Genomic DNA, 24,213 nt, shown 5'->3' with positions numbered 1-24,213 from the left:
CCATCACTGGAAAACTTTCCTGCCTTTTTAAAAACGTCCTCTACAGACGGAGTGCGCATGCTCGGATTGACTTTACTTTTCTGCGCCGCATTCTTCTCATATTTAGAATGGCAATCGGGATGTTTGGATTTCAGGTGATAAATTAAACCCGACGTGGAGAAACTCTTTGCAGATACACCCCCTCTTAAAATTTCAGCATTGTATGTTTTGCAAATCGCTCTCCGCACACCGCAGACATGTTGCTCTTATCCAGATAACCGTGTGCTGGCTGCTCCTTTTTATTGCGTCATTACAATTGTGTTTCTGCCGTGTTGTTTCGGTGATTTAGGTATTTCCGAAAATTCTCGGTGCATCCCTGTAATTTATGATTGGCCTCACGCGGGCCGGACAGGGACATACAAAGGGCCGGATGTGGCCCGCGGGCCGTAGTTTGCCCAGGTCTGCTTTACACACACTTAAACCTGACTAGATGATCAAACCCTTGATGAGTGCTACATGAAAAATGCTCCACCTTATTGAGTAATGATTTGACTATGTTCGGCTCCTCAAACAGCACCACAGTCTGGGAAGTTCAGCCCCAAACTTAAATATCATTTATCTAAATTATCTTTATTTCACAAGCCCATTAACACGTAAGTACCGTTGACCAATCAGACGCCAGAGAGATTGTGCAGTATCCAAGCGCATGCGCACTGATATACCCTGGGTGTGTGTCGGTGTGTTTGTAAATGAGGGGTGATACTGAAGTGAGGTGTGCTGATCTGATAGTGTCACACTTCCGAGGCGTTTAAAATGCTGCTGGAGGCGACAGCAACAGCAGAGAGTTAGCAAGTGGCATCTGTTTCCTGCAAACTGCCTACACCTCAGAAAACACACATTTTCTCTCTCTCTGTCACACACACTAGAGATTTCATGACAGCAGTAACCTATGATTGCTCTATTTTTGTGACCAAAACAAGAATACAAAACCGAGGCGTAGGACGGTGGCTTTGGAGGTTGTTTACTCGGTTAATAATATAACCATGTTATCATTATCTATATAAGTTATCATTATCCCTGCAGGTGAAAAACAGGCATTGGTTACCAGGGATTTAAATATATTATGTGTGGACCTTTAATACCGTCCAGCACAATGGTATTTTTGTTATAGTGTATAATTATATTGCAGGTATAATGATCTTGTTGACATGAAATTAAGATTCTTCTGCTCTTGTATTAGGGTTTATTTATTTACTGATCTCACACATGGTATTACATGTATTGAGCGGTTTTTAATTTGGGATTAATTAGATTAGTTGTGTTGTTACAGTTTATTTATATATAGTTAGTAATTAGATGATGGCTCATGTATAACCCGATTAATGTTCAAAAGTGGTGTTTTGAAAGTTCATACAGGAAATGTCTGTTTTTTTTGGTTTTAGGATCTGCAGTGAGTAGATTTTTTTTACTATGTCATAATGTTAAACCAAATGTAAAACCAAATGACAACTGGCCGACACGCTCCAAACGTCACACTCACATTGACACAAAAATAGGAACGTTAGGTTTCATGTTAGAAGGTTAGCGTGTGCCTACAAACTATAGAGTCTGACCTTTGTCTCATCTCCTCGTGCATAAAGAATCCTCGGTACAATCAGGAGCAAAAAATATTCAATTCAATTAAATTCAATCTTAATTTATAATTATATAGCACCTAACAACTACCAGGTAGAACCCAGGTGCTGAACAAAGTGCAATGGTAAGAAATTACAGCTTGCATGTGTGCAAAGGCAAATATGTTCAATTTGAATGCATAATGTGTAACTTATCATCTATAAGCATTTTGTGTGATGTAACTCATCTGCAACAGAAGGCCATAAAGTCCATGTTTGGATCATTCAGAGGATAAAACTTGATTAATTCAGTGGAGTCTTGCACCACATTGCACCAAATCTTCCCAAAATTTTTTCTGCCTCCTTAAGTCTTTGGACTCTGTCCTGTTCGATCTATTCATCCATAATTGCTCCCCTTCCCTTTATCTCTCAGCACATACTGGCAGGACACCAGTACAAAAACGACTTACTCCAAATATCCCCCCAATCTTTCTGGCACCCTCTCCTAAAACCCTCTTCCTTTTCCCAGGAATCCCTTTAAAATCTCCCACTTGGATTGCACACAAGCCTGAATTCTTGCCACCCCAACCACATCACTCTCTCTCTCTCTCTCTCTCTCTCTCTCTCTCTCTCTCTCTCTCTCTCTCTCTCTCTCTCTCTCTCTCTCTCTCTCTCTCTCTCTCTCTCTCTCTCTCTCTCTCTCTCTCTCTCTCTCTCTCTCTCTCTCTCTCTCTCTCTCTCCTGCCAGGGCAGCACAAAGCCACTTGTTAGAGGCCCTAGAGGCTCCCTCTAAAAGTGGGGGTTTGGCTCCGTCCTATTCTGCTATAATGGATGGAGAGGTACAGGGGGAAGAAAGGAGGAGGCAGTGATAAGAAGGCTATTGAAGGACAGGACGGCCCCCTGACACCCCTTCTCTGAGTTTGTAAAGACAAGTACGTGCATGTAAATGTCATCCACACACTCACCTTCACTCTCTGTGCTCATTAAAGTGCTGCTTAGTGTTACCACTCACACATGTTTACAGACCCTGGCTACCTAATTAGTTTACTATGTCTATCTAAAACAGAGATCACATCTACCTGTTGATTTTTTCTTAAAGTTATATTTTAAAATATTAACGACAAGTTTCTTTACAACACAACATCTAAAGTATAAAACAGGTCAGTTCAAGCTGCAGATCTGATGCCAGGCTAGCAGGTGTTAGACTTAAAAACCTAACTAAAGACCTAGCTTTAACAATCCTAGCTTTAACCACCGTGGCCGAATTGCTGACTACGGTACTTTCGCAGGATTATGTTGCTCGACTGACATTTCAAACAGGGTTTTTTTTTTCAATCCAATTCGTGCTCTAAAATCGCCACAGTCTGAAAGTCTTTCCCACCTGAGAGCCGGTTAGGTCAAAACAGTGGCGTTTCTGAAAAGAGTGACCAGAAAAGTGAAAAAAATAACCATAGAGCCATAGCTTCTTAATGCCATATTCCCAGACCCAATGAGTGAATGAGTGATGTGAAATCAGAAAAGTTTTAGGAAACACAAAGCGAAACAACCATTTTCTTCTAATAAATCTTAACGAGAGGGATCTTTTATTTCACATTTACTCAAAGAACCTCATTAGCGAATAAATAGACAGAAAATGTCAACTTTTTGCAATTCACAGCTATGAAATAATAAAAGGGTTTACTGATATTCGTCAATGAAACGTTCTTTGTCGGGACCCGCCACTTTATTTTTTTAAAACTTTCTTATAATAGTTTACACTTTCCAGACAGAGAAGACGACTGATCACATCTGCCACCCAGAACCAACCATTACTGAACAAACATGACCCACTAATTCCATCTCAGTGTATTTACATCAATTCACACCTCAGGATTTAGGTATCGTGTCAATCTCCTGATATCACAAGTGTGAATTATACAGTTTTTGAATACACAAGAACTGTACATGACCCGAGTGACTAAAAATGTCACACTCACGTCCTGTCTCATGGGTGCACAAATATAAAATTTCCTGACACCTCTTTTTATTAGGTATAAAACAGCAGACGGTTTGATAATAGGAAACGTGTGGTCTCGTGCCTCTGTGGATTACTGATCATTTGTGATCCGGCTGCAGATTAATATTAATACAGCCTGAAGGGTCTGACAGCTCGGCACAGATGTGACATGATTTTCTGGCCTGGGCGAGGCAGGCTACAACCGAGGGCTGGTAATGTCCAAGACCATCTGGTTTACACACAAACATACTTACACTCACAGAAGGGCTATAAAACACCCCTATTTACTGACACATTGACAGAGTGCTGCCAGTCTGGCCTATAATGACGTTCTGCCAGAAATGCTTAACACACACTCAAGCCTGTGGAGACACAAACACACGCGGTGTACATGCCAGCTGTTCGCAGACAAAGACGAAATGGCATAAACTTAAGTCATTAGAAAGCCTGTGTGTTTGTATGTGTGCAGACTGTAAAAGGAAGCATGACACATGACATCTCACCTCAAAGTCTTCAGAGAATCCATGCTGGTTGTTGGCATACAGATCTGATATGTGCTTGATGAACTGTTTTACAGGGATCGCCTCCATGTCGTCTGCAACACAGCCAGATAACAGAAGCATGCAGATGAAGAAGTGCAATACATTCTTTCTGCCTTTTGAACGTAAGGTAATAGCAGATGTTTAAGTCTTGAAAATGATTACACATGACGCTCTGTCCAAGATACAGATACTTGTAAATGCACCACAGAGGCAAACAAATATAAACACAAATACAAATACAAACGATTTATGTACAGTGGTTCACTTCAGACATTTAATTAACACTTGGGACAATAAACAATGTCACAGGCATTATACATGACTTCACATACAAATATTAATCCCCAGATAAAGACACCAAAAGTGACAATAATGACAGAAAAAAACTCATTATGAAGGAAGAGGAACGAAAACTTAATATGGACCTTCTGGGTGGCACGGTGTAGTGGGTTTCTAAAAAAATACAGTATACAGGTGTAGAAGAGTGAAGAGTAAATGAGTGCTGAAAGGAAGATCAGTATGAGCAGATTGTCAATGATAAGCAAAGGACAGTCTTTAAGATCACAGCAGCTGACAAAAATGTACAATAATCAGAGCAACTGAAGTTACTGTACTTCCGAAGCATAAATGCAGAGTAAAAATCATTTCCAACATGATAAAAAAGGGTAATTTTCACTTTCACTCATCATCAAACCTCCACATCACCCAATAAAGCAAGAGAAGGAGAGCGATTTCTGGTGTTTTGGAGCTGGTGTAAATGGGTGTGTACGTAAAAGGTGGTGAATTTAATATAATTTGATATAAATGAGCAAATAAACAGTGTAACTTCAGACACAGGGGCTTATTTTTCACAGATTTCAAGTCAGATATTCTAGCATCAGAAAATAAACAAAACAGACTGACTCTTCTGTCTTCACTCACACAAGCCTCTGTGTGTAGGAGAATTAATTGCCCCAATAACTGCAATCAATTTGGTGAGTCTGGTATTTAATTAGATTTTTTTTTTCTCCAAAACTTGATATTGATTCTGTTAATAACTATAATAGTTATAAAATCAGTCAGGACCTGCAAGAATCATAACAGAGCAGAGTAAAATTCCTTTACCCATCTTTATTAGCTGGGTGAAGAGCTCATCACTCCCTGTTCATGTTCAAATCAATGCCATGATGGATTTTTATGTCCAAGGGTCATTACCCTAATCTAGCACAGGGGTAGTCTGGGGCAGGCAGTAAAATAAGCTCGACTCCACTCCATCTCTTCTTACACAGTTACACACTCATACACACACTTTTCATTCGACAAGACAGCTCCAATTATTTCTACATCGAGTGCAAAAGGGCAGAGAGAGCACGGGAGAGGGAGAGAGGGAGCGAGCGAGAGAGAGAGAGAGAGAGAAAGAGAGATGGGTAATATATGAGCGGGTGTGTGAGGTGGCGTATGAATAATAGCACCATCCTTGAACCTACCGAGCTAAAAACCCACAACCCAAACAGCGTAAACAACGTCGTGTTACGGGTTGGTGCGCAACCATGTTCTGAGCATAGAATAAAACACACGCTCAAAAGATGTCCATTAGCTCATGATATTAACGTCCCAGTGTTAATTAATTTCAGAGGAATGGCAAAAATGCGAACACTGACCTATTTTCACTGACAAACACTGCAAGCGCTTGAGTGCTGAGGCTTTAATTAGAAAATATTTCTATAGCCACATCTAGGCATAAAAGTTCAAGGATTTGATGGTATATTGAAAGTGAAGTGTACACTAACAACTAACAGGGAAACATTGATATATGGACAATAATTTAAGAACTTTTATACACCAGAGCAGGTGAATTTGTTTAAGGAATAACTCTTTTGATTTTGAAATAAACTAAAAACAAATAGCAATAATGTGACACTGCACAATCAAACACTACCATCCACTATGAGAGTCGATATTTTACTCATTTCCTTTCATGTATATAAGATGCTATAAGTGTGCTGATAAATATTGTGTTAGGCAAGCTACACGTTGCTATTGATAAGGACACACACACACACACACACACACACACACACACACGTGTAGCATGAACAGAACTCACCTGGGATAGGGATAACTGGAATACTCTCATTGGGCACCACTCTTGGAGAGCTGCTGTCCTCCACATAGAAATGAGCCGTCTGGAAACACCTCCTAATACACACATGGAGAAGGCGATAGTGTGAAAGAGAGCTCATTAGCAACTGTTATAATTAACAATTCGCCACGGGTCCTAAAATAAACATGCCCTCGACTTATTTCACAAGTCCTGCAAATTAACTGGAAATCTGAATTATAATCATATATATAAACTTCAGACCCTCAGACAACAGAGTGATACAGAAATTTGGAGGAAAAAAAAAAGGTGTGACAGATTAGTCACAGCGAGTAACATCCGCTGTAGAGATCGCTGTTCATCATACAGCAGCGAAGGACTCGGGCCAGGATCAAAGTGAACTTTCCACCCGTAACCAAAGTGCAAACATTAACTAAACACACACACACACACACACACACACACACACACACACACACACACACATTTACAAATGTAGAAGGAAACATTATCTCCAGAAAGCCTTCCAAAACAAACACAATATGGCAGTATGATAGACCTCAGAGAGTGCTAAGTCTACACAGATCCGGCGAGAACCCGGCACAGACAGACGCTCTTGAACACGGCACTCAGCGGAAAAAACAAAACAAAACAAAAAAACAATGACACGATTGTCAAGAAGAATCTGCTCCAGTTCCAAAAGCAGAGCATGAGAAAACTGGTTTTGCTTCTTTGGATCACGCAAAAACAAAACAGTGCTGATAACACCTCTGAGAGAAAAAGTGAAGAAAAAAAAAGAAAAAGAGAGAGGGAGAGAGAGAGAGAGAGAGAGAGCGCAAGAAGGAGCAAAAGAAAAGAAAAACCACAGAAAGACAAGTTGTAGTCATTAAGTGTCCCTGAACGGAGGAGAGCGAGTCTGTCTTCCTACCTGTACTTCACACACAGGACAGAACACAATCTGTTCATCCTTTGACAGAACGAGGGATCTGGGGAGCAATGTAGGAGAGGAGCAGAAGCTTTGGCATGCTGTCGATGAGTGACAGGGCGAGAGAGGCTAAGAAAGAAGAAGAGGACTGAGGGAGGGTCTCTCTTGTGTCACACTCCTTTAACTCTCGGGGGTCAAAGCCACACAGCGTTTGAATAAACACTGACCCGGGAACAGTCTCCCGTGTCTGTCCCTGACCTGACGAGCGGCTTGGGTGATCTCAGATCTGCTGAAGTGCAGGGAGGTGACATAGAGGCAGTCCTTAGGCTGTGCAATAGGATTAACTTTGCACGACATTCTGCCTCCACCCACAACACCTGCTGCTTGCTCTGTCATACACACACACACACACACACACACACACACACACACACACACACACACACACACACACCCTGCTGCCTGGACACTCCTTCATGTCCTTTCTTGTACACTTTTAGCCTCTGTGGTCTCTAAGCAAAAGTTTGGAAAAAACAGCAATGGCGATTACATTAACCTGCTCCCAGCCGTGCCAGAAAGACCAGTCTTTAGTTTTCTTCATGAACCCCCTGGTGTTCTTTTATGCGCTGAAATTCACGCGTGACGGCGCTCCACACGCCTGAGAACCGCTGAGAACCTGAAGCAGGATATCAAGGTGGCGATTTTAAAGCTATAAAAGGTGTCTTCACACGCTTCCTGACACGATCCAGAACAACTTAGGAATCGTTTAAACACTAAAGGTCAACTAACTCCGATCGGTTTTTATAAGAGGCAGAACCGGAAGAGAATTTCCCATGATAACCGTATGAATCAGGATTACAGCCAACAGCACATCTCATTAGGCCTATTTAAACACACAGCTTTACAAAGGAGCACATGAAATGAATACAATGGCAGTGTAAATATTACAGTATATGCTTTTGGGTGAGTCGATTCGAGGTCCAAGTGTGAAAATCTCATTTAAAAATGTTTTAAAGATGTCACAGGGTTACTGTGTCATAAAATATTACAGCTTATTGCAGTCCAGAATGCAATTAGGTCATTCTAACAGTTATATTGTGTTTAATGGCATTTGTGAGATTATGGTCCAAATAAATAATTGTGTATAAATTACTTTGGATGAAATTACAAAATCAGACTAAAGAGGGTTGAATACAATACAATTTAAAACAATAAAAAAGTAATTATCAGCTATACGAGTGTACTGTAAGTGTGCTAGAAGAAAATAACGAGCGGTAGGACCTAAAAGTTCTTCTTCTTACACCAGAAAAATGCCGACAATTAAAATTTTTTAAAACTATAAAACAACATATCATTTTTATCTGTAAGCAGCTACTTATTCGCCACAGCGGATCCTCCGCACGTTTGATTTGGCACATGTTTTACGCTGGATGCCCTTCCTAACGCAACCCTCCCCAATTTATCCGGGCTTGGGACCGGCACTAAGAGTGGCTGGGGATGGTTCCCTGACCGGGAATCGAACCCGGGTCGCAGCGGTGAGAGCGCTGCATCTTAACCACTAGACCACCAGGGGACAAGCAGCTACTTATTAATATTTTTCAAAATTTCTTTTTTTTTTTTTATAATATTCAACAGCCTTTGTCTTTTCTTTTCTTGAAAATAAGAGAACGAAAAAGAATATTTGTCACATTTCCAAGAAACCGCGAAGAACAAGAGCGTTACTACCCATAAACCTGCGGTTACTGAACAAGTCGAGAATTTAAGAACCCTCTAATTGCTGCAAAAAAAACAATACGTTATCACTGAATCAAAACTCAGAGTAAACAGATCACCTAAGCATCGCTGCTGATGCGCTGAATCTGTCCATTAAAGAGCGATTGTGTGTCTCTTGGCAGATAAAGAGCTCATCAAGTGCCTCTGAATGGACTGCTGACAGCCTGAAGGCTTTTAACGTCAGTGCTGCAGCCCTCGCTAAAGCCCAACCCTGTCCATCACAGAACACAGAGGAGACTCCTGATCTCCACACACACTTTCAGAGCAGCAGAAAAGACAAGAGAAACACAAAAAGGGGTAAAGAAGATGGGCGGCTACGAAAGTGAGAGCGGGATAAAGAGTGAGAGACAGAGAAAGGGAGACAACACAAAGGCAGGGAAGTTGGGGGGGGGGGCAGATGGAGAGAGAAAGTAATGGATTGATGAATGGTTTGATCAGTCTGGTCAGTTTATCTGTCATGGAGACTGCAGCCTTTCATACATACTCCTCCTTCAGCCAACACACACACACACACACACACACACACACACACACACACACACACACACACACACACACACACACACAGAAAATAGTTCTTAAATGATTAAATATTGGAAATCATGCATGTCCATGCAGCTTGTGTTTATTCTTTTTTTTTCTTTTTTTTTTCTTTTTTTTAAATGAAATATGTAAAATGAATAAAAGACGCCTGACTAATAGTTTCTTGCAATCTTATGTTTTTTTAAATTTAAGTTATTTGGATTTGTGGCACTCTTCAACAAACCCGGAACGTAAAATTACTGATCAAAACATCAGCAGGTAATCCACCAGTGGCTTCATCCAACATTTGGGTTTCACTCCAAGAACTTCACATGGATCACTACGTGCGTTCCAAAAGCAAACCGTTGTCTGTTATTGTTATTCTAATAGTGTAGTGTTAGTCTGTGAACAGAATCTTCACACTCATCGCAGGACAACCCCAAACAACCCCACCCCACCCTGCACCACGTTCTACTAGATTGTCTGCTATCTCTGATTATGCTTTTCTAGTTTGCATCTTATTATTTTATCACTTGCGCAAATTGCTCCAGAATGGACATTACTCCCTTAAAAAAAGACCACCAATGAAATTCCTTTTACTCCCAGTATGGGAAATTAGATTGGAAATATTGTGCACTTTAGAACATCGATCATATTTAGCAGTGTGAGATAATTTCTCCTGTTTTTTTCCCCCTTTCAATATTAAGTCAGAAAAGGAAAGAAAGCATCGTAATTCATTTGGTTTTTTAACCGTGAATCAAAAAAACTATACACAACACCCGAGTGCGAACTTTTGGCTATCTTTAGGATGTTAAATGTAGTAAAGCCACAAACTGATTATTAATTAATAATAACGATCACAATTAATTAGAAATCGATAAGAGACTCATTAATAAGTAAAGTGCAGTAAAGTGCAGTAAAGTGCAGTAAAGCATCCAGACTTTAGCAGAGCAGATGCTAGTGGTTATGTAACATAATCTGGTTGGCCAATGAATGTTAGATTGACATTAAATACGCCTAATCTCACTCTAAGTGTGCACAGAGCTGTGCGTGAGTGTGTTTTGAGACTTTAAAACATCTGCATAGAAACCCCAACCTTCATTACACCATCCTACTTACTCATGCACACACATAAACATACACATATACGCCCCAGTGCATGGACTGAAGGATCCGATCTCCATTTGAGTAAGTGTGAGCAGATGGGTGTGTGTGTGTGTGTGTGTGTGTGTGTGTGTGTGTGTGTGTGTGCGCTCGGGGCAGAGAGCTGTGACCTGGAGATGAGCTGCTGTGTCTCCTTGCAGAGTTGCTGAGTCCGGGCTGTTTAGTAAACACGCCAACACCCAGTGAGCACAAGACACACTTCTGGGAGATGAAACTGCACAGCTGAGGGAAAGAAATTCCCAGAAAACTGAAACGGCGCAGACCCAGATCTTGGATTAATTCGCAAAAAAACAAGCGTTTCCCGCATTTCCCCAAGGCAATCAGAGACATGTGGGGAATCTGTGTTCCACACTGAGTGGGTACAGACTGATTTTTAAACAAAAGGGCATTGTTTAATTAGAAAGAAAATCGCGTTCTGTTTGCAGTGCATGCTAATTGTTAGACTGGTGACAGAGAAAAGGAAGTGTGTTTATTCCTCTTTATTTCTAATGAAGGTGCCAAGGGAGAGCAGAAGTCCAAAAAAACTTCGAAATAACGGGAAAGACTTTCCTGAAGTCACACAAAAGAGAATAAAAGAAACGCATTTTAAAGAAGCAGTGTGTCATTTCTTTAAGGTGGAAGGCTCTCAGATCTCAGTTCTGTCCCAGATCAATTCTGGAAATCGTTTATGGTCCAGAAAACAAACAGATTTGCTTCAAATGCATCCTTTTGATTGTGTGTCTATTTATTTATATCTAATAGTATGGATTATATTATAATTGCATTTCTACCAAAATAAATTAGTATAGAAACACTTACAAAAAAAAAGCCACACTGCACCTTTAAAACTGTGGATGTGATTTCTCACACAGTCAAATATCAGATGATGTACAGTACTCTCTTCTCTATCACTCTTTATCCTTTCACTTTTTCTCTCTCTCTACCCTCTTCTGTCTCTCTCACTGCCAAACTTTAATCTCTCTCCATCTCAATCTCTCTTTCCTCGCTCTTTCTCCATCATCCATTTGTCTCTTTTTATCTCTCTCTTTCTCTCTCCTATAGATCTCCCCTTCTCTCTCTCTCGCTGTCTTTGCTCAAACTCTCTCTATCCTACTTCTTTCTGACATCACTCACTCTATATCTTCAGGCTCTGTCTCTTATTCGTCTATCCTCCATCTCTGTCACCCTCTCTATCTATCTCATGCTTTGTATCTGTCTTTCCATCTCCTTTATTTTCCTCTCCACAAACCTCTTTAGGTTCCTACTTCACCAAGTCTGAATGAAGGCCACGGCAACAGGTCCTTGGTAACTGCTTCTATGGTCCTTGTGTCACCGTGGCGATGTCCTTAAGGGGTAGACCATGGATCCTCTTCATCTTACTTACAGTCACATGTGGGTTGGAATTTACACACACACACACACACACACATGCACTCATAACCTGCTCTTATAGTGTGGTAAAGGCTCTAAGAGCCTCAAGATGATGAATGACTGGTCCTTAGAACTGGATTCCGAACACACTCACGCACACACAGCAGAACAGCCAAAAACCAGAGGGCCAAAAGTGTAAGAAAGTGACAGAAAACACAACCAGACACAGTGATTTGTTATCAATCGCCTCATATGGCTCACCTCAAATGCAATCAATCAGCCGAGACGTGACTGAAGATTTGTTTTTCATTGAACAAAGCTAAAATCATGGCTGAATCAGTACGAAGTGGTATCAAAAGTTTTCGAGACTAGTTTTGGTAACACGCCAGCAGATGGCAGCACAAGGCTGCACACACAGTCACAGGGAGCACCGAACTTCATAAATCAGTTACCGTGTCTGCTTTTCTGACCACGTGTGCTCTCTGTCACAGAGCTCTCCTCGCAAACGAGTTTCTCCTCAAGATGCTTGACATGCTTTAAAAAGACCACATATTCCGGAAGTGGCAGGAATGCTGGGAGCGCTGTAATGCTGTGCAAGGGGACTGTTTGAAGGTGATGGTGTGTAAACGTAGACAAATAAGGTACTTTCTTGTCAACAGAGCTAGTCTCGAACTTTTTGATACCACTTCATACATACACATCCACACTCAACCTCAATCCTTTCTCTTTCCTTCCCTCACCTCCAGTAGACGAGGACGGCGAGGAGCAGGATGAGGCAGAGGAAGGTCAGAGCAGACACCACTACTAGAGGAATGATCCACTCCATCCTGCCTGACCCGGGAACTGGTCGCATATTGGAGATTACAGTCCGTTCTGAAACATACACACACACACACACAAACACACACAAACACACACAGACCCAGATTACTATCAGTACACTACTTTTGTGCAGGAAGAAAAATTAGTCACACGGATTTACAAATATCGATCACTAGAAGGTGTTGCAAAAGTATTAGCGCCATTTATGTGCTTCTTCTCCGAAGGCCCTTTCTATGGCAACACTCAAACAGATACAGTGACCAGTGTGGCAGCTTGTATTATTCAAATGGTATTTTTGCACCTTCCGCTGTTTTTTTTTTTTTTTTTTTTTGGACACAGAATGTGCAGCGAGCAAAAAGCTGAACTGATCTACACTGCCGTTGTGTAGAGAATGACGGGAATTATATGTACGGAAATCGCTGATGCTTAGACACTGTCAGAAATTCTCAGTTGTCACAAAGATGCCTTTTACACTCACTCTATGGGTTTTAATAAATGTAATATAATAATTCTTGTCATATTTATTTATTATATATAATTCTTCATTGTTACAATTTTTCATTTATTTGTACTGCAAAAGTTTTCTAGTAGAACTGCGACCTGCTTAAAATTATCAGTCATGTGGTACTCTAGTTACTCCGTGTGTGTGTGTGTGTGTGTGTGTGTGTGTGTGTACTCTGCACTGTTTACTCATGCAACACTGCGCACCACTTTTGCTCTTATAAACACAAGCGTGTGCGTGCGTACACACGCACACACCACACACACCCACCCGTATCCTCTTTTTCTGTTTGTGTCTGCAATCTGAAAAAGAATAATTTATTACTGACTTTGAACCTATCAAACAACAGACAATGATTTCTTATTCTGTCTCTCTTCGATACACGTACGGTCGCGCTATGCAGCTTCTACCCACAAGCGCGCACGTGCACACGCACAGATGTAGCCTACCGGAGCTCCAGACTGCAGAATCATTCCTGAAGCCCATGTTAAGGAGTCAGAGGCGACCGTGACGGGCCTGAACAATGCAGAGTTGCAGCTCCCGAAGCTCGTGAGCTCCATAAAAACCTGCTGCTGCTACAGCATTAAGCTCACACTACACTAACATGCTGCTGATGCTGCCTGCTTCCTGCCTCTTTAACCAAAAAACAGGTCTGCTATACAAGAGGGGAGCGCGCACACACACACACACACACACACACACACACACACACACACACACACACACACACACACACACACATATATATATATATATATATGGCAGAGCCAAACATAACTCCAGTGCCAGGGATCTAAAAATGAAGTTTCTTTTCCTCCCCCATGCAGCTGAGACACTGTTCCCTCTCATTCTCTCTGGACTGCAGAACTAGGCCAGGATTGTGTCTCCCCCAACATACAAAGAGAGAAACGCTTCGAATGAGGGGGACCAAAAAAAAAAAGAGGAATGAAAGAGATGTGTTTGAAGGCGATAAGCTGTGGATGTCACTACTGGTTTATGTGCTGTAGGTGTGTGTGTGTGTGTGTGTGTGTGTGTGTGTGTGTGTGTGTGTGTGTGTGTGTGTGAGAGAGAAAGAGAGAGAGAGAGAGGGAGAGAGAGAGACTGCTGCTCTAGATGCTTATAGTCTCAAAAAATTTAATCCAAAACTCCTGCATAATTAATGTAATAAAAATGCTTTCTTATTTCTTAAACAAAAAAACAAGGAATTTGTGATGATGACGATGCCTCGTTCCTCCGTGTGTTCATGTTTTATCTGCATTGGAAACTGTGTTTACAGCTTGTCTTCCAAGTTCCTGCAATTTTAAAACGACAGTCATCAATAATAACTAAATATATGTACAGAGGTTTCCCAAGACGGGTTCCGGGTATCAATGAAGGATGTCGAGTCCTCGCGCTGTGCGTCAAGTGCAGAAGTTGGCTTCCAAAAACAGACGCATGCTTGCTGCCAGCATTGCTTTAGAGGGTGCAGAAGCGGAAACAACCTGTCCAAAAGCATGAATTACTGCAACCATGTCCTGTGGTCTGACGAGACTAAGATAAAATTGTGTCTTGCCTACAGTTAAGCATGGTGGTGGTTGCATCATGGTCTGGGGCTGCATGATGCTGCTGGTACCGGGGAGCTGCGGTTCATTGAGGGAAACATGGATTCCAACATGTACTATGACATTCTGAAGCAGAACATGACACCTTCCGTTCAGAAACTGGGCCAAACTGCGGCTTCTCTCTGTCCTGACATTCACACAGAAAACAGATCAACATGGCAGAGGTAGAGCTGCATCTTCCTGGAAACTGAACAGGAAAAGAACGTCTGGTTTTATGTAACCTTCTCTTTTTGCCCTAAAAAGGCTTGTTTGTGAAAGGCAGAGGCACTTCAGTCAATTTATGACTTGCTGTCTGTTTAAACCAAAGAAATGAAAGCAAACTATCTGTACCATATTGATTTACTTAGAATCATATATTTTCCATGTTTTATAAATGATAATTTAGCCGTTTATTAAACACAGACATTTTTCTGTGCCTGGGTCATTTATAGTGCTTTTATGTGCACTTTTCTTTGAGCAAAATGTTATGTCAGTCCCTGAATAATAAATAAAAGGATTTTAAATGGTTTTATAATCTTTTTTATTGCTTTGGTCCATTTGATTGCCGGCACTTTATATCCAGCTTCAAATAGTAATAATAAACTTTTTCTTTCTGTCTCCGCTTTTTCATCACCATATTTGGGTTTTACGTTCTGCTTCCTTGTTTCATTAGTTATTGTGCAGATTACTTATCTTCCACTAGATGGCCCTAGTGGCTTCATCCTGATTTCATTCTCACCTGTATGAAAGGAGAAGGGCCACTGACTCCTGTCCCCCATGCTGCCTATCCCACTCTTCGGAGGGACTTCTGGGACCTGAAGCACCGCACTTTCATTCCCTGCAATCCCAGACTCTGTGCTGGGGGTAACAGTGGCTTCCTCTTCGTTCTCTGTCCTCTCTGTTTGTGTGTTCTGTGTTACAGTGGATGGCATCACTCTGTCCTCCTTTCTTCCTCCTTTCTCCTTGGCAGTGGAGTCGGGCGCTGTTGTGGGTGGCTCTTGGTCTGCTGAACTGTTCACCTGCGTCTGGACGTCATCTGGGGCGTTCTTCGCGGTTTTGCCCTCCGCTCCTTTATCATCTTCTTCGTCCTTCTCTTCTTCTTCCTCGCCTTCCCTCTCACCCTCCTCACCCTCCGGATTGATGGTGTTCTCACCTCCGGCGTTGTCATCCGACCCTTGGTTCTGGGCGTTTTCCGGGGTGGTGGTGGGAGAAGCCTGTTCGGTGGGTGCAGTAGTCGGTGGAGTTTGGGCCGGGGGGCGGAGACTGGGCCAAGCGGAGCTGGGGAAGGAGGAAATGACACCGCCGCTGAAGCCCAGCCCTGCCAGGAGAGTGCTGGTTACCACGGATGCCACTGTAGCCTGGCTACCGCTGGAAGAGGGTCCAATGCCAGTCGCCATGGAGACGAAAGAAAAAGGCAGGCCTGAAGAGGTCCAGGTGGACGAACCGGAGCTAATGGGAGCCATGTCGGCCGAAGAAGCAGGAGACACTGTAGGCTAAGAGAAATGAATACGAGAGGATGAGAGAGTGTGTGTGTGTGTGTGTGTGTGTGTTTGTGTGTTTGTGGGTGTGTGTGTGTGTGTATGTGTGTAAGAGACAAGATTGAATTAATTCAAATTTTGTATGAATAGAAATAAATGCAACAATATCGTAATACATTTTTTATCCGTTTTTTTGGGTGAAATATTAGTTGAATTATTAGAACAAAATTATTAATAAAATGATCTTGGTATCTCACTTGTGCATAGGAAGGTCCTACACAGATATTATTTTATTTATTATTCACAGTGCCTGTCAGAAACACCTTTATTTATCATTTTTGGGACACATGCATGTTCCTTTTGCTTATATTCAACAAAAAAGACATAAACACACCAGAATTGGAGAGAAGATAAGCTGCCTCACATTTACACTCAAACACTGAGGGAGAAAGTTAATGGTTTGGGGTTGTTTTGGAGCAGGGAAGGTCGGAGACTGCTATATATTTATATATTAGTTAAAATAAAGTTTGTTGCACATAAACAAAAGGAACCTGCAAACTTCTGACAGACACTGTGGCATTACATTTCGACTGTTTTTTGTCATTTCAGTCACATATTAAATTATTCTTTTTAGAAGACATTTTTATCATATGGTGTTTTTGTGCAGTCTCGATGTATTGGAAAAAAAATTATTTTTTGTAGACAAAAATACACTATAATGGAAGTCTATGGGTGGTTATTATGGTTGTCATTAGGGCTGCCATTAAATGCCTGAGAGCCTGCATTTTTTTCTTTCAGTACAGGAAAACATGCCAGAGTGACTGTCTATACCTTCTAGTGCAATGTACAGAGCATAGATAAAAAAATGTATAAAATAAACGGAAACTTAGCTGTTATGTGTTTATAAGGATAAGCATTCAAGATTATTCTGGATGTAAAAAACACCTCATGATACAATCGTATCGATTTCATATTATTTGTCCTCATACTCTCGGTTGGAAGACTCAAAATGTATCTGTGTGTGTGTGTGTGTGTGTGTGTGTGTGTGTGTGTGAAACAGGGAAAAAGAGCTGCCACCTGCTGGACAGTGATGAACCTACCATTCCTGTTTTCACGATCCTCGTCCCTTCAAATATTCTGGTGGTGTTTGCTGTAACGACAAAGCAAACATATGGATGTGACCAATAAATTCTAAGAGCACAAATGTGTGTTTGCGTGTGTGTGTATGTCTGGCTGGCGGTGTGCGTGTATTTACCTCTGAACAACATGCTCTGGCTGAAGTCGCTGCGCTTGTCGTTCAAGCACACTGCCTGGACTCGGAAGAGATACAGCACGTCTGGTGAAACTGGCTTGATAACAGCCTCCTGTAACACACAGACAAACATGCTGGAAATAAGTGCAGCATCGGGCTCTCCTGGGGCTCGGAGGCAGAGCAGGGGAGCATTTCCTGTAAGAGGAGTGTGTGATGTAAGCGTGTTATCTTCACAAAGGCACGGGGTGCGTTTGATTCACAACACAAAGGGAGGATAGGAACAACAAGCTAACATCCACACAGCCTTTTACTATTTTATCAAAACTATTTTCACCCTGTATGTTCTTTAAAGAGGTGTTGAAAGCCAGGCAGCATTTGGATGGCTGCACTGCACCCCAGAAGGAAAAAAAACTGCTTTGGTTTGGATCGTCAGTGACAACTTCAGGTCTTCCTGTGTTTACATGGGTTAGAGTGAAAGATCTCGAGTGGCCTGCTATAGAGCAGTACTGAACTCAACACCTTGATGAATGTGAACACTGACTGCACCCCAGGCCTCCTCACTTACATCAGTACCTGACTTTATTAACACCCTTGTGGATGAATGAGCGCAAATCTTCTCAAACAAAATGTAGTGGAACATCTCACTAGGAGAGTGGAGGTTCTCGTTCAATTCAATTCAATTCATTTTTATTCGTACGGCGCTTTTAACAATGGACATTGTTTTAGAGTTAAAGAAGTTATAAAGTTGTATAAAAGAATGTATACGTTTAGTGCCTATAAGTTTGTTTCTCATGATTTTAGGTTTATCACATATCACTAGTGCTTTCCTTCCATCTTTCTCTCTCGCTTCATGTAACCTTCATTGTCCCTAAGGCCTGTAAGCTTCACTGAGTGGGAAAGAGAGATTAAGAGCGAGAGTGAGAGAGAGAGATAGAGCTGGCCCCACGCTGGGTGGGCCGTTCATTTATACACCCAGTCACTTCAGGAAAATTAACTCATATTTTTTAGCAAACCTGAACAGGGAAATGCTCATTTACAAACCACACACTGTGCGTGTACACGGTGTCGTATGTATTATTTAATATGAAAAAAAGTGTCATGAATTGAGACAAAAGTAAAAGATAGGGATTAAGATCCAGAATAAAAAGAGGAAAATAAATGAGCTCATCGGCCACAATGACTAGTAACAGAGTATAATTTGAGTTTATGAGCAATATAGAGAGCAACAAATTTTACTAGAAAATGCAAATGAGCTCTAATGTAAATTTTTTTACATATAAAAATATGTATACATCTATATACATCTAAATATTTAGAGCCAAATAATAAAACTGATATCACGCAGCCCTTTTCGCATGTTACATTTCTAGGGAATTCCAGCATTATGGATGAGACCTATGAGCTAATATTGACTTGTGAATAAAAGTCACATTCCCTGGACAAGCTTAGCTTTAGTGCAAATGTTTGCTTATCTAGTCATGTGACCTTTAAGGAAGAACACAGATCAGAGTTCAAAAGTAAGGGTTTCAGGGTCATATGACAGGTACACAGCAGATTATCAGTCTACATAGCATGAATAAAAAAAGAAATGAACAAAAATAAGATTGTTGGTATATTCTGGACTTTTTAGTATGATGTTACTTTTGAATTTTTGGGAGGAGTCTCCAGTCCAAAATTCAGAACAGCCCTCTTTCTGATGAGACATGCTTGTCATAACAAGCCATATAACAGGATCTAATTTGTTTGATAAAACATTTTGGGCAAAGGAATGAAATTTCATGGTGTAGTTATAGAGGATTATTTGCCTACAGCTGCCCAGCAACCTCTTTTCCTTCTTCATGCAGTCTCCCGGCTCCAAACCACACCTACACTAACACTTCACTCCTCATCATGTAGGAGCAGTGACCACAAGCGTACCTGCATCACACCACCATGTGAGGATTCACAGCTCATCCTGAATTTCACATCAAGCCAATTCTGTTCTATTCCAGTCCTGCACGATTTAATACCGCTAAAGAGGCACTTTTTTTTACCCCCTTGTAAAATCGGCTTATCCACCTCATACGATGGTGCTGGAAAAGCCGTCAGATCTTGAGTGGATTGTTCGTTGATTTGGTCGAAGTTTTTATTTTTTTTCCGCCTTCATAAAGCCACAGCGGTCCCTAATGTGACCCAGATAACTGCAGTGTCTTGGGAGGAAATTGAGAATAAAAATGGAAATGAAGCTCTGAAAAGAAAAGAGAGAGAGAGAGAGAAAGAGAGAGAGAGAGAGAGAGAGAGAGAGAGAGAGAGCGAGAGGGAGAGAGAGAGAGAGAGAGAGAGAGAGAGGAGAGAGAGAGAGAGGGAGAGAGAGAGGGAGTGAGAGCAGCTGAGAAAGGCTGAGAGAAACAGAGAGGTAAAGCAACAGAAGGGATGTGGTTCGTGGGCAGATGTGGATGGGGAGAAGGTCTCCGTGGCGCTTGTGATTTTATTACCGATCACGCAGAGGAAAGCTTAAGAAAGAAAAGAAAGAAAAGAAAGGAAACATCCCTACCTCTCGTCACCCAGGAGCAGGGAATCGGCAATCGCGTCCCCTCATTAATCCCCCCCTCCCACTTTTTTAACTGCTACATAATAAAACCACGTGCAAAATCTGGACCGTCTACTTGAGTGCTCCGAGGCTTGCGAATGCTGCATTAGTATTTTTCCGAAAGCAGAACATGGAGGTCGGGTGCTCCTGCCGAGACCCCTTCCTCGCTAATGTCCAGAAATGCACTGGATAATCTGCAGCTGGACTGATTGAAGCTTTTTAGCTCTACAGACGAGATGGAGTACGCGTCATTGGACAATTACGGCGGCATCCAAATGACTACAGGTGTGGCCGCAGGTGTGAGCGGGTTATTGTGTATGTGCCTAATGCGCTACTTCAAAGATAACGGCGATGGAGAAGAGCGGCATGAATACTGTATTAGCGCCTGAATGCCTATAAGGTCTGCATTATTCTAATTTATTCTACAGCAGCGCCGAATGTAAGATTAATGGCATCAAAGTGGAGTGGCTCAGCATAAGCAGCATTAAGTCATTGATCTGTGGTATAGTTGGAAGATATAATGTACGCGTATATGAGATTAATACGCAAATGCACCTGCACACCCACACCCACACACACTGTGTATAGGCAACACGAGCAACTGCAAACAAGCAGAACTTGGCAAGCTTGGCTTGAGCACCTTGTGTTCCTGAAGCTCTCTCCTAAAATGAAATCATGCCAAAAAGAAGAAAGTAAAGTGAATTCGAACCTGGCAAATGATTTAATCAAATAAAGCCTTCCAAGACTGCTTTTTCCCCCACAACTTCTATTTCCTGAACAGGAATCAATATCAATAACAAATGACGTTTTGCTGTTTTTAAAATCTCAGAAAAGAAAAAAAAATGTAATAATGGCAGCATTTTTGGCTATTTGAAATTCATTATTAAAGTTGAGCTCTCACAGGTAGGTTTATTGAGATTTTCACCTGAAATCTGCCACACACATGTTTGTTTAATACAATCGTGGCTTTAATGCCTCAATTGGGGTAAATTTCAATAGTCGTATGCAGAACAGTAGTAGACAGTTACAAAGTAAAAGTAATTTGTTACTGTACAATAAGTTGCTTTTTCATGTATCTGCACTTTACTGAAGTATTTCCATTTGTAGAGAATTTAACTTCACTACATTTTGAAGTCAAATATCGCACTTTTTTTCTCAACTACATTTTGTGAAATTAGTCGTTCCTTTTTATTTATGAGGATAAAAACGTGACTGGTCACGCAGCAATCCACCAATCGGTGTAGAGCGCCGCTTGGTGGTATTCGCGGTTCAGCGTCAGTTCAACAGCAAGCAGAACATTCAGAGAGGAATAAAGGATGGAAGAAACTCAAGACTCGAACTCGCTACACCACCTGTGGCCTTATTTGCATTATTTTTATGAAATAGTTGAAAAAAAGGTTGTGTGGCTCATGATAATTTGAATAGATCAATCAGTGTTTGACTCGTTAATATGAACCTTAATAGATTGTTGTGTTAAGAGTAACAGAGTCTTTTCACAGTCTTGTGAGAAAAATTATAATACATTTATATTCATAATAAATCATTATAGTCATAATAAATCATAGTACTTTGGATACTTAAGTACATTTGAAGGAAATTCTTTTGTACTTTTACTCAAGTGAAAGTTTTTGAAAAAATTTTTCTTTTACTCGAGTCATATTTTACTTACTGTATCACTGCTTCAACACAAGAACATGACTTGTGTATTTCGTACACCACTGATCCAGAGGTCAAAACGGTGGCATTAACAACAGAAAGAAACATCCCTGGACTCCTTCGAACGAAATAATACCCTCACTACCTGAGCACACTGCTCTTAATTCTTAGCACATAAACAAAGAATTCAATCTATGCTAGACTCTTGGCCAGACCCCCTTTGACAAGATTGTATATCAGTAGGTTTTTGCTGGTAAAAATACCTGTGAAATGAAGAATGATCCGAGTGTGGAGTGAGTTATATTCTGCAATATGCACCCTTGTGGAGTCACATTACACTTTTCCAGGTTCTCTGTAATATTTTCCTCATTTTACATTCGACTGGCGAATAAACAGACGCATTTCTAATGTGACAGAAATGAAATTAAATGCGTACAGAAACGCTCCTAATTCATCGTAACTGCACGCATCGGTAATGCACGTTCTCACGTGCCGCATTTTAATTCATTCAGGTGTATAATCGCTTTTGCAACGCGAGTGTGTGTGATCGTGGGGGGGATGGGGGGGGGAGATTTTTTTTTACCTTTGTCCAATTAACCATTACTGACAATTTTATTTGTAGAGGATTTTTTTTATTTATTATTTAGTTGTATGACACTGTGGACTCACCAGTTTTTGATCACTTCCTTTGAAGTACGTCTCCTCGTACTCCTCGTCGTTTCGGGTCCAGCTGTATGAGATGAGGTAGCTGATGATGGGCGGGTCATAGATGATCTCGGGCCGGGACCATCGCACCACCAGGGCTGTTTTATTCAGAGGCTGAACTTGCATGTTGATGGGAGCACTGCTGCAGGCTGTACGAGAGAGAGAGAGAGAGAGAGAGAGAGAGAGAGAGAGAGAGAGACAGAGCGAGAGAGAAAGAGAGAGAGAGAGAGAGAGAGAGAGAGATAGAGAAAGAGAGAGAGAGGAGAGTTTAATAATGACTGCTTTGATTAGGACATGAGCGTCTATTTGCTGCTTTGAATGACAAAGAGATGAACGCAGGATGCACGATGGAACGGCTCTAGTGAGAGATAGTGATCATATGGAGAAATCGAGAGTGTTGTAATTGTGCGAAGGTGAGTCATGGCTCCCCATGGCCTCACTGTGCATAATATAATTCACAAACTCATATATACCTGCCTGCAGGTCATTCATACTGCCAGTACGTGTGTTGTTTTGTGTGTTTTTGTGTTCTCTCTTAAACACGGATAAACAACAGTAAATGAGCGCGAGAGAGACAAAGAGACAAAACGGCGTACGTTCGTGTGAGATGCATACGGTGATTATTGCTTTATCCGAGAAGATAAAGCGCAAATTACATGAGAAAATGTAAAAACACCGGCAGCTCTTCTCTTCTACGGCTCTCAATAGGTTTTGCTGTAAGCTGTGTGCGTTGTTTTTTTTTTTTATCTATATACGCCATTCTTTTAATGGAAAAAAGAAAATAGCACAGTGTAAACATTAAAGCATTACTGCTGACATATCCACAATCTACCATCAACCCTGTAAGATATTCGGTTCTTCTTACTCTCAACTCATACTCGTGCGTTTCATTTGGAACATTGAATATATTGTTATTGTTTGTTTGTTGATGGTCAATGAGCCTTTGATCGCCGTCTTTAGTTCTGGAACAAATTTGCAGTGATGTGTTTCTGAGTGAAGCTCTGTGACTAACGTGTTTTTTCACCGTTATCATGCACAAGAGCTATATTTACCTGACACTGGCACCCCATGGGAGCTGGATAATTACATTTCTTCAAATCAGTCAAATCCATTTGTCTCGGCCTTCTTGAACTTTTTCTGAATCACACACTCAAGGGAAAAAAACTAAACAAAATAACGTCTGCTCTCTTTCACTGGGACTGACAGGCAGAGGCCACACCTCCAACTGTGAGACTGACAGGCAGAGGCCAAACCTCTGTCACTGGGACTGACAAGCAGAGGCCACACCTTAATTACTGGGACTACAGGTACGGAGGTCACAACCTCATCAGTGGGACTGACAGGCACAGGCCAAACTTTCAACACTGGAACTGACAAACAGTGGTCACATCTCCTTTACACCTCCATCAGTGGGACTAACTGGCAGTGGCCACACTTCCATCACGGGGACTGACAGAGAGAGGCCACACCTCCATCACGGGGACTAACAGAAAAAGGCCACACCTCCATCACTGGGACTGACAGGATTAGGCCAAACAGCCATCACTGGGACTGACAGGCAGGGGCCACACCTCCATCACTGGGATTGGCAGGCAGGGGCCACACCTCCTTTACTGGGACCGACAGACACAGAGGCCTCCAGCAGTCATATATAGTTAACTGAAACTGAAAACAAAGGCTACACCTCCTGCAGTGACACCGAAAG

The 24,213-nt window shown here is 41.5% G+C and overlaps 1 protein-coding gene across 1 annotated transcript in view; it reads right to left on the bottom strand.

Annotated features, from left to right (window-relative positions):
• The window catches only part of ptprga (protein tyrosine phosphatase receptor type Ga), a 275,166-nt gene that overhangs the window by 18,700 nt on the left and 232,253 nt on the right, over positions 1-24,213 (bottom strand). Inside the window, exons 9-15 of the mRNA XM_083533908.1 lie at positions 22,473-22,657; positions 17,582-17,690; positions 17,427-17,476; positions 15,588-16,341; positions 12,685-12,817; positions 6,217-6,308; positions 4,092-4,183 (exon numbers count right to left, since the gene is read on the bottom strand). Coding sequence (XP_083390034.1) covers positions 4,092-4,183; positions 6,217-6,308; positions 12,685-12,817; positions 15,588-16,341; positions 17,427-17,476; positions 17,582-17,690; positions 22,473-22,657 — 1,415 coding nt within the window. The remainder of the gene's footprint in view (positions 1-4,091; positions 4,184-6,216; positions 6,309-12,684; positions 12,818-15,587; positions 16,342-17,426; positions 17,477-17,581; positions 17,691-22,472; positions 22,658-24,213) is intronic.

This window comes from Silurus aristotelis (genome assembly GCF_946808225.1).
Source record: "Silurus aristotelis genome assembly, chromosome: 28".
Classification (NCBI taxonomy): Eukaryota; Metazoa; Chordata; class Actinopteri; order Siluriformes; family Siluridae; genus Silurus; species Silurus aristotelis.
This window is presented reverse-complemented; position numbering and strand designations above follow the sequence as displayed.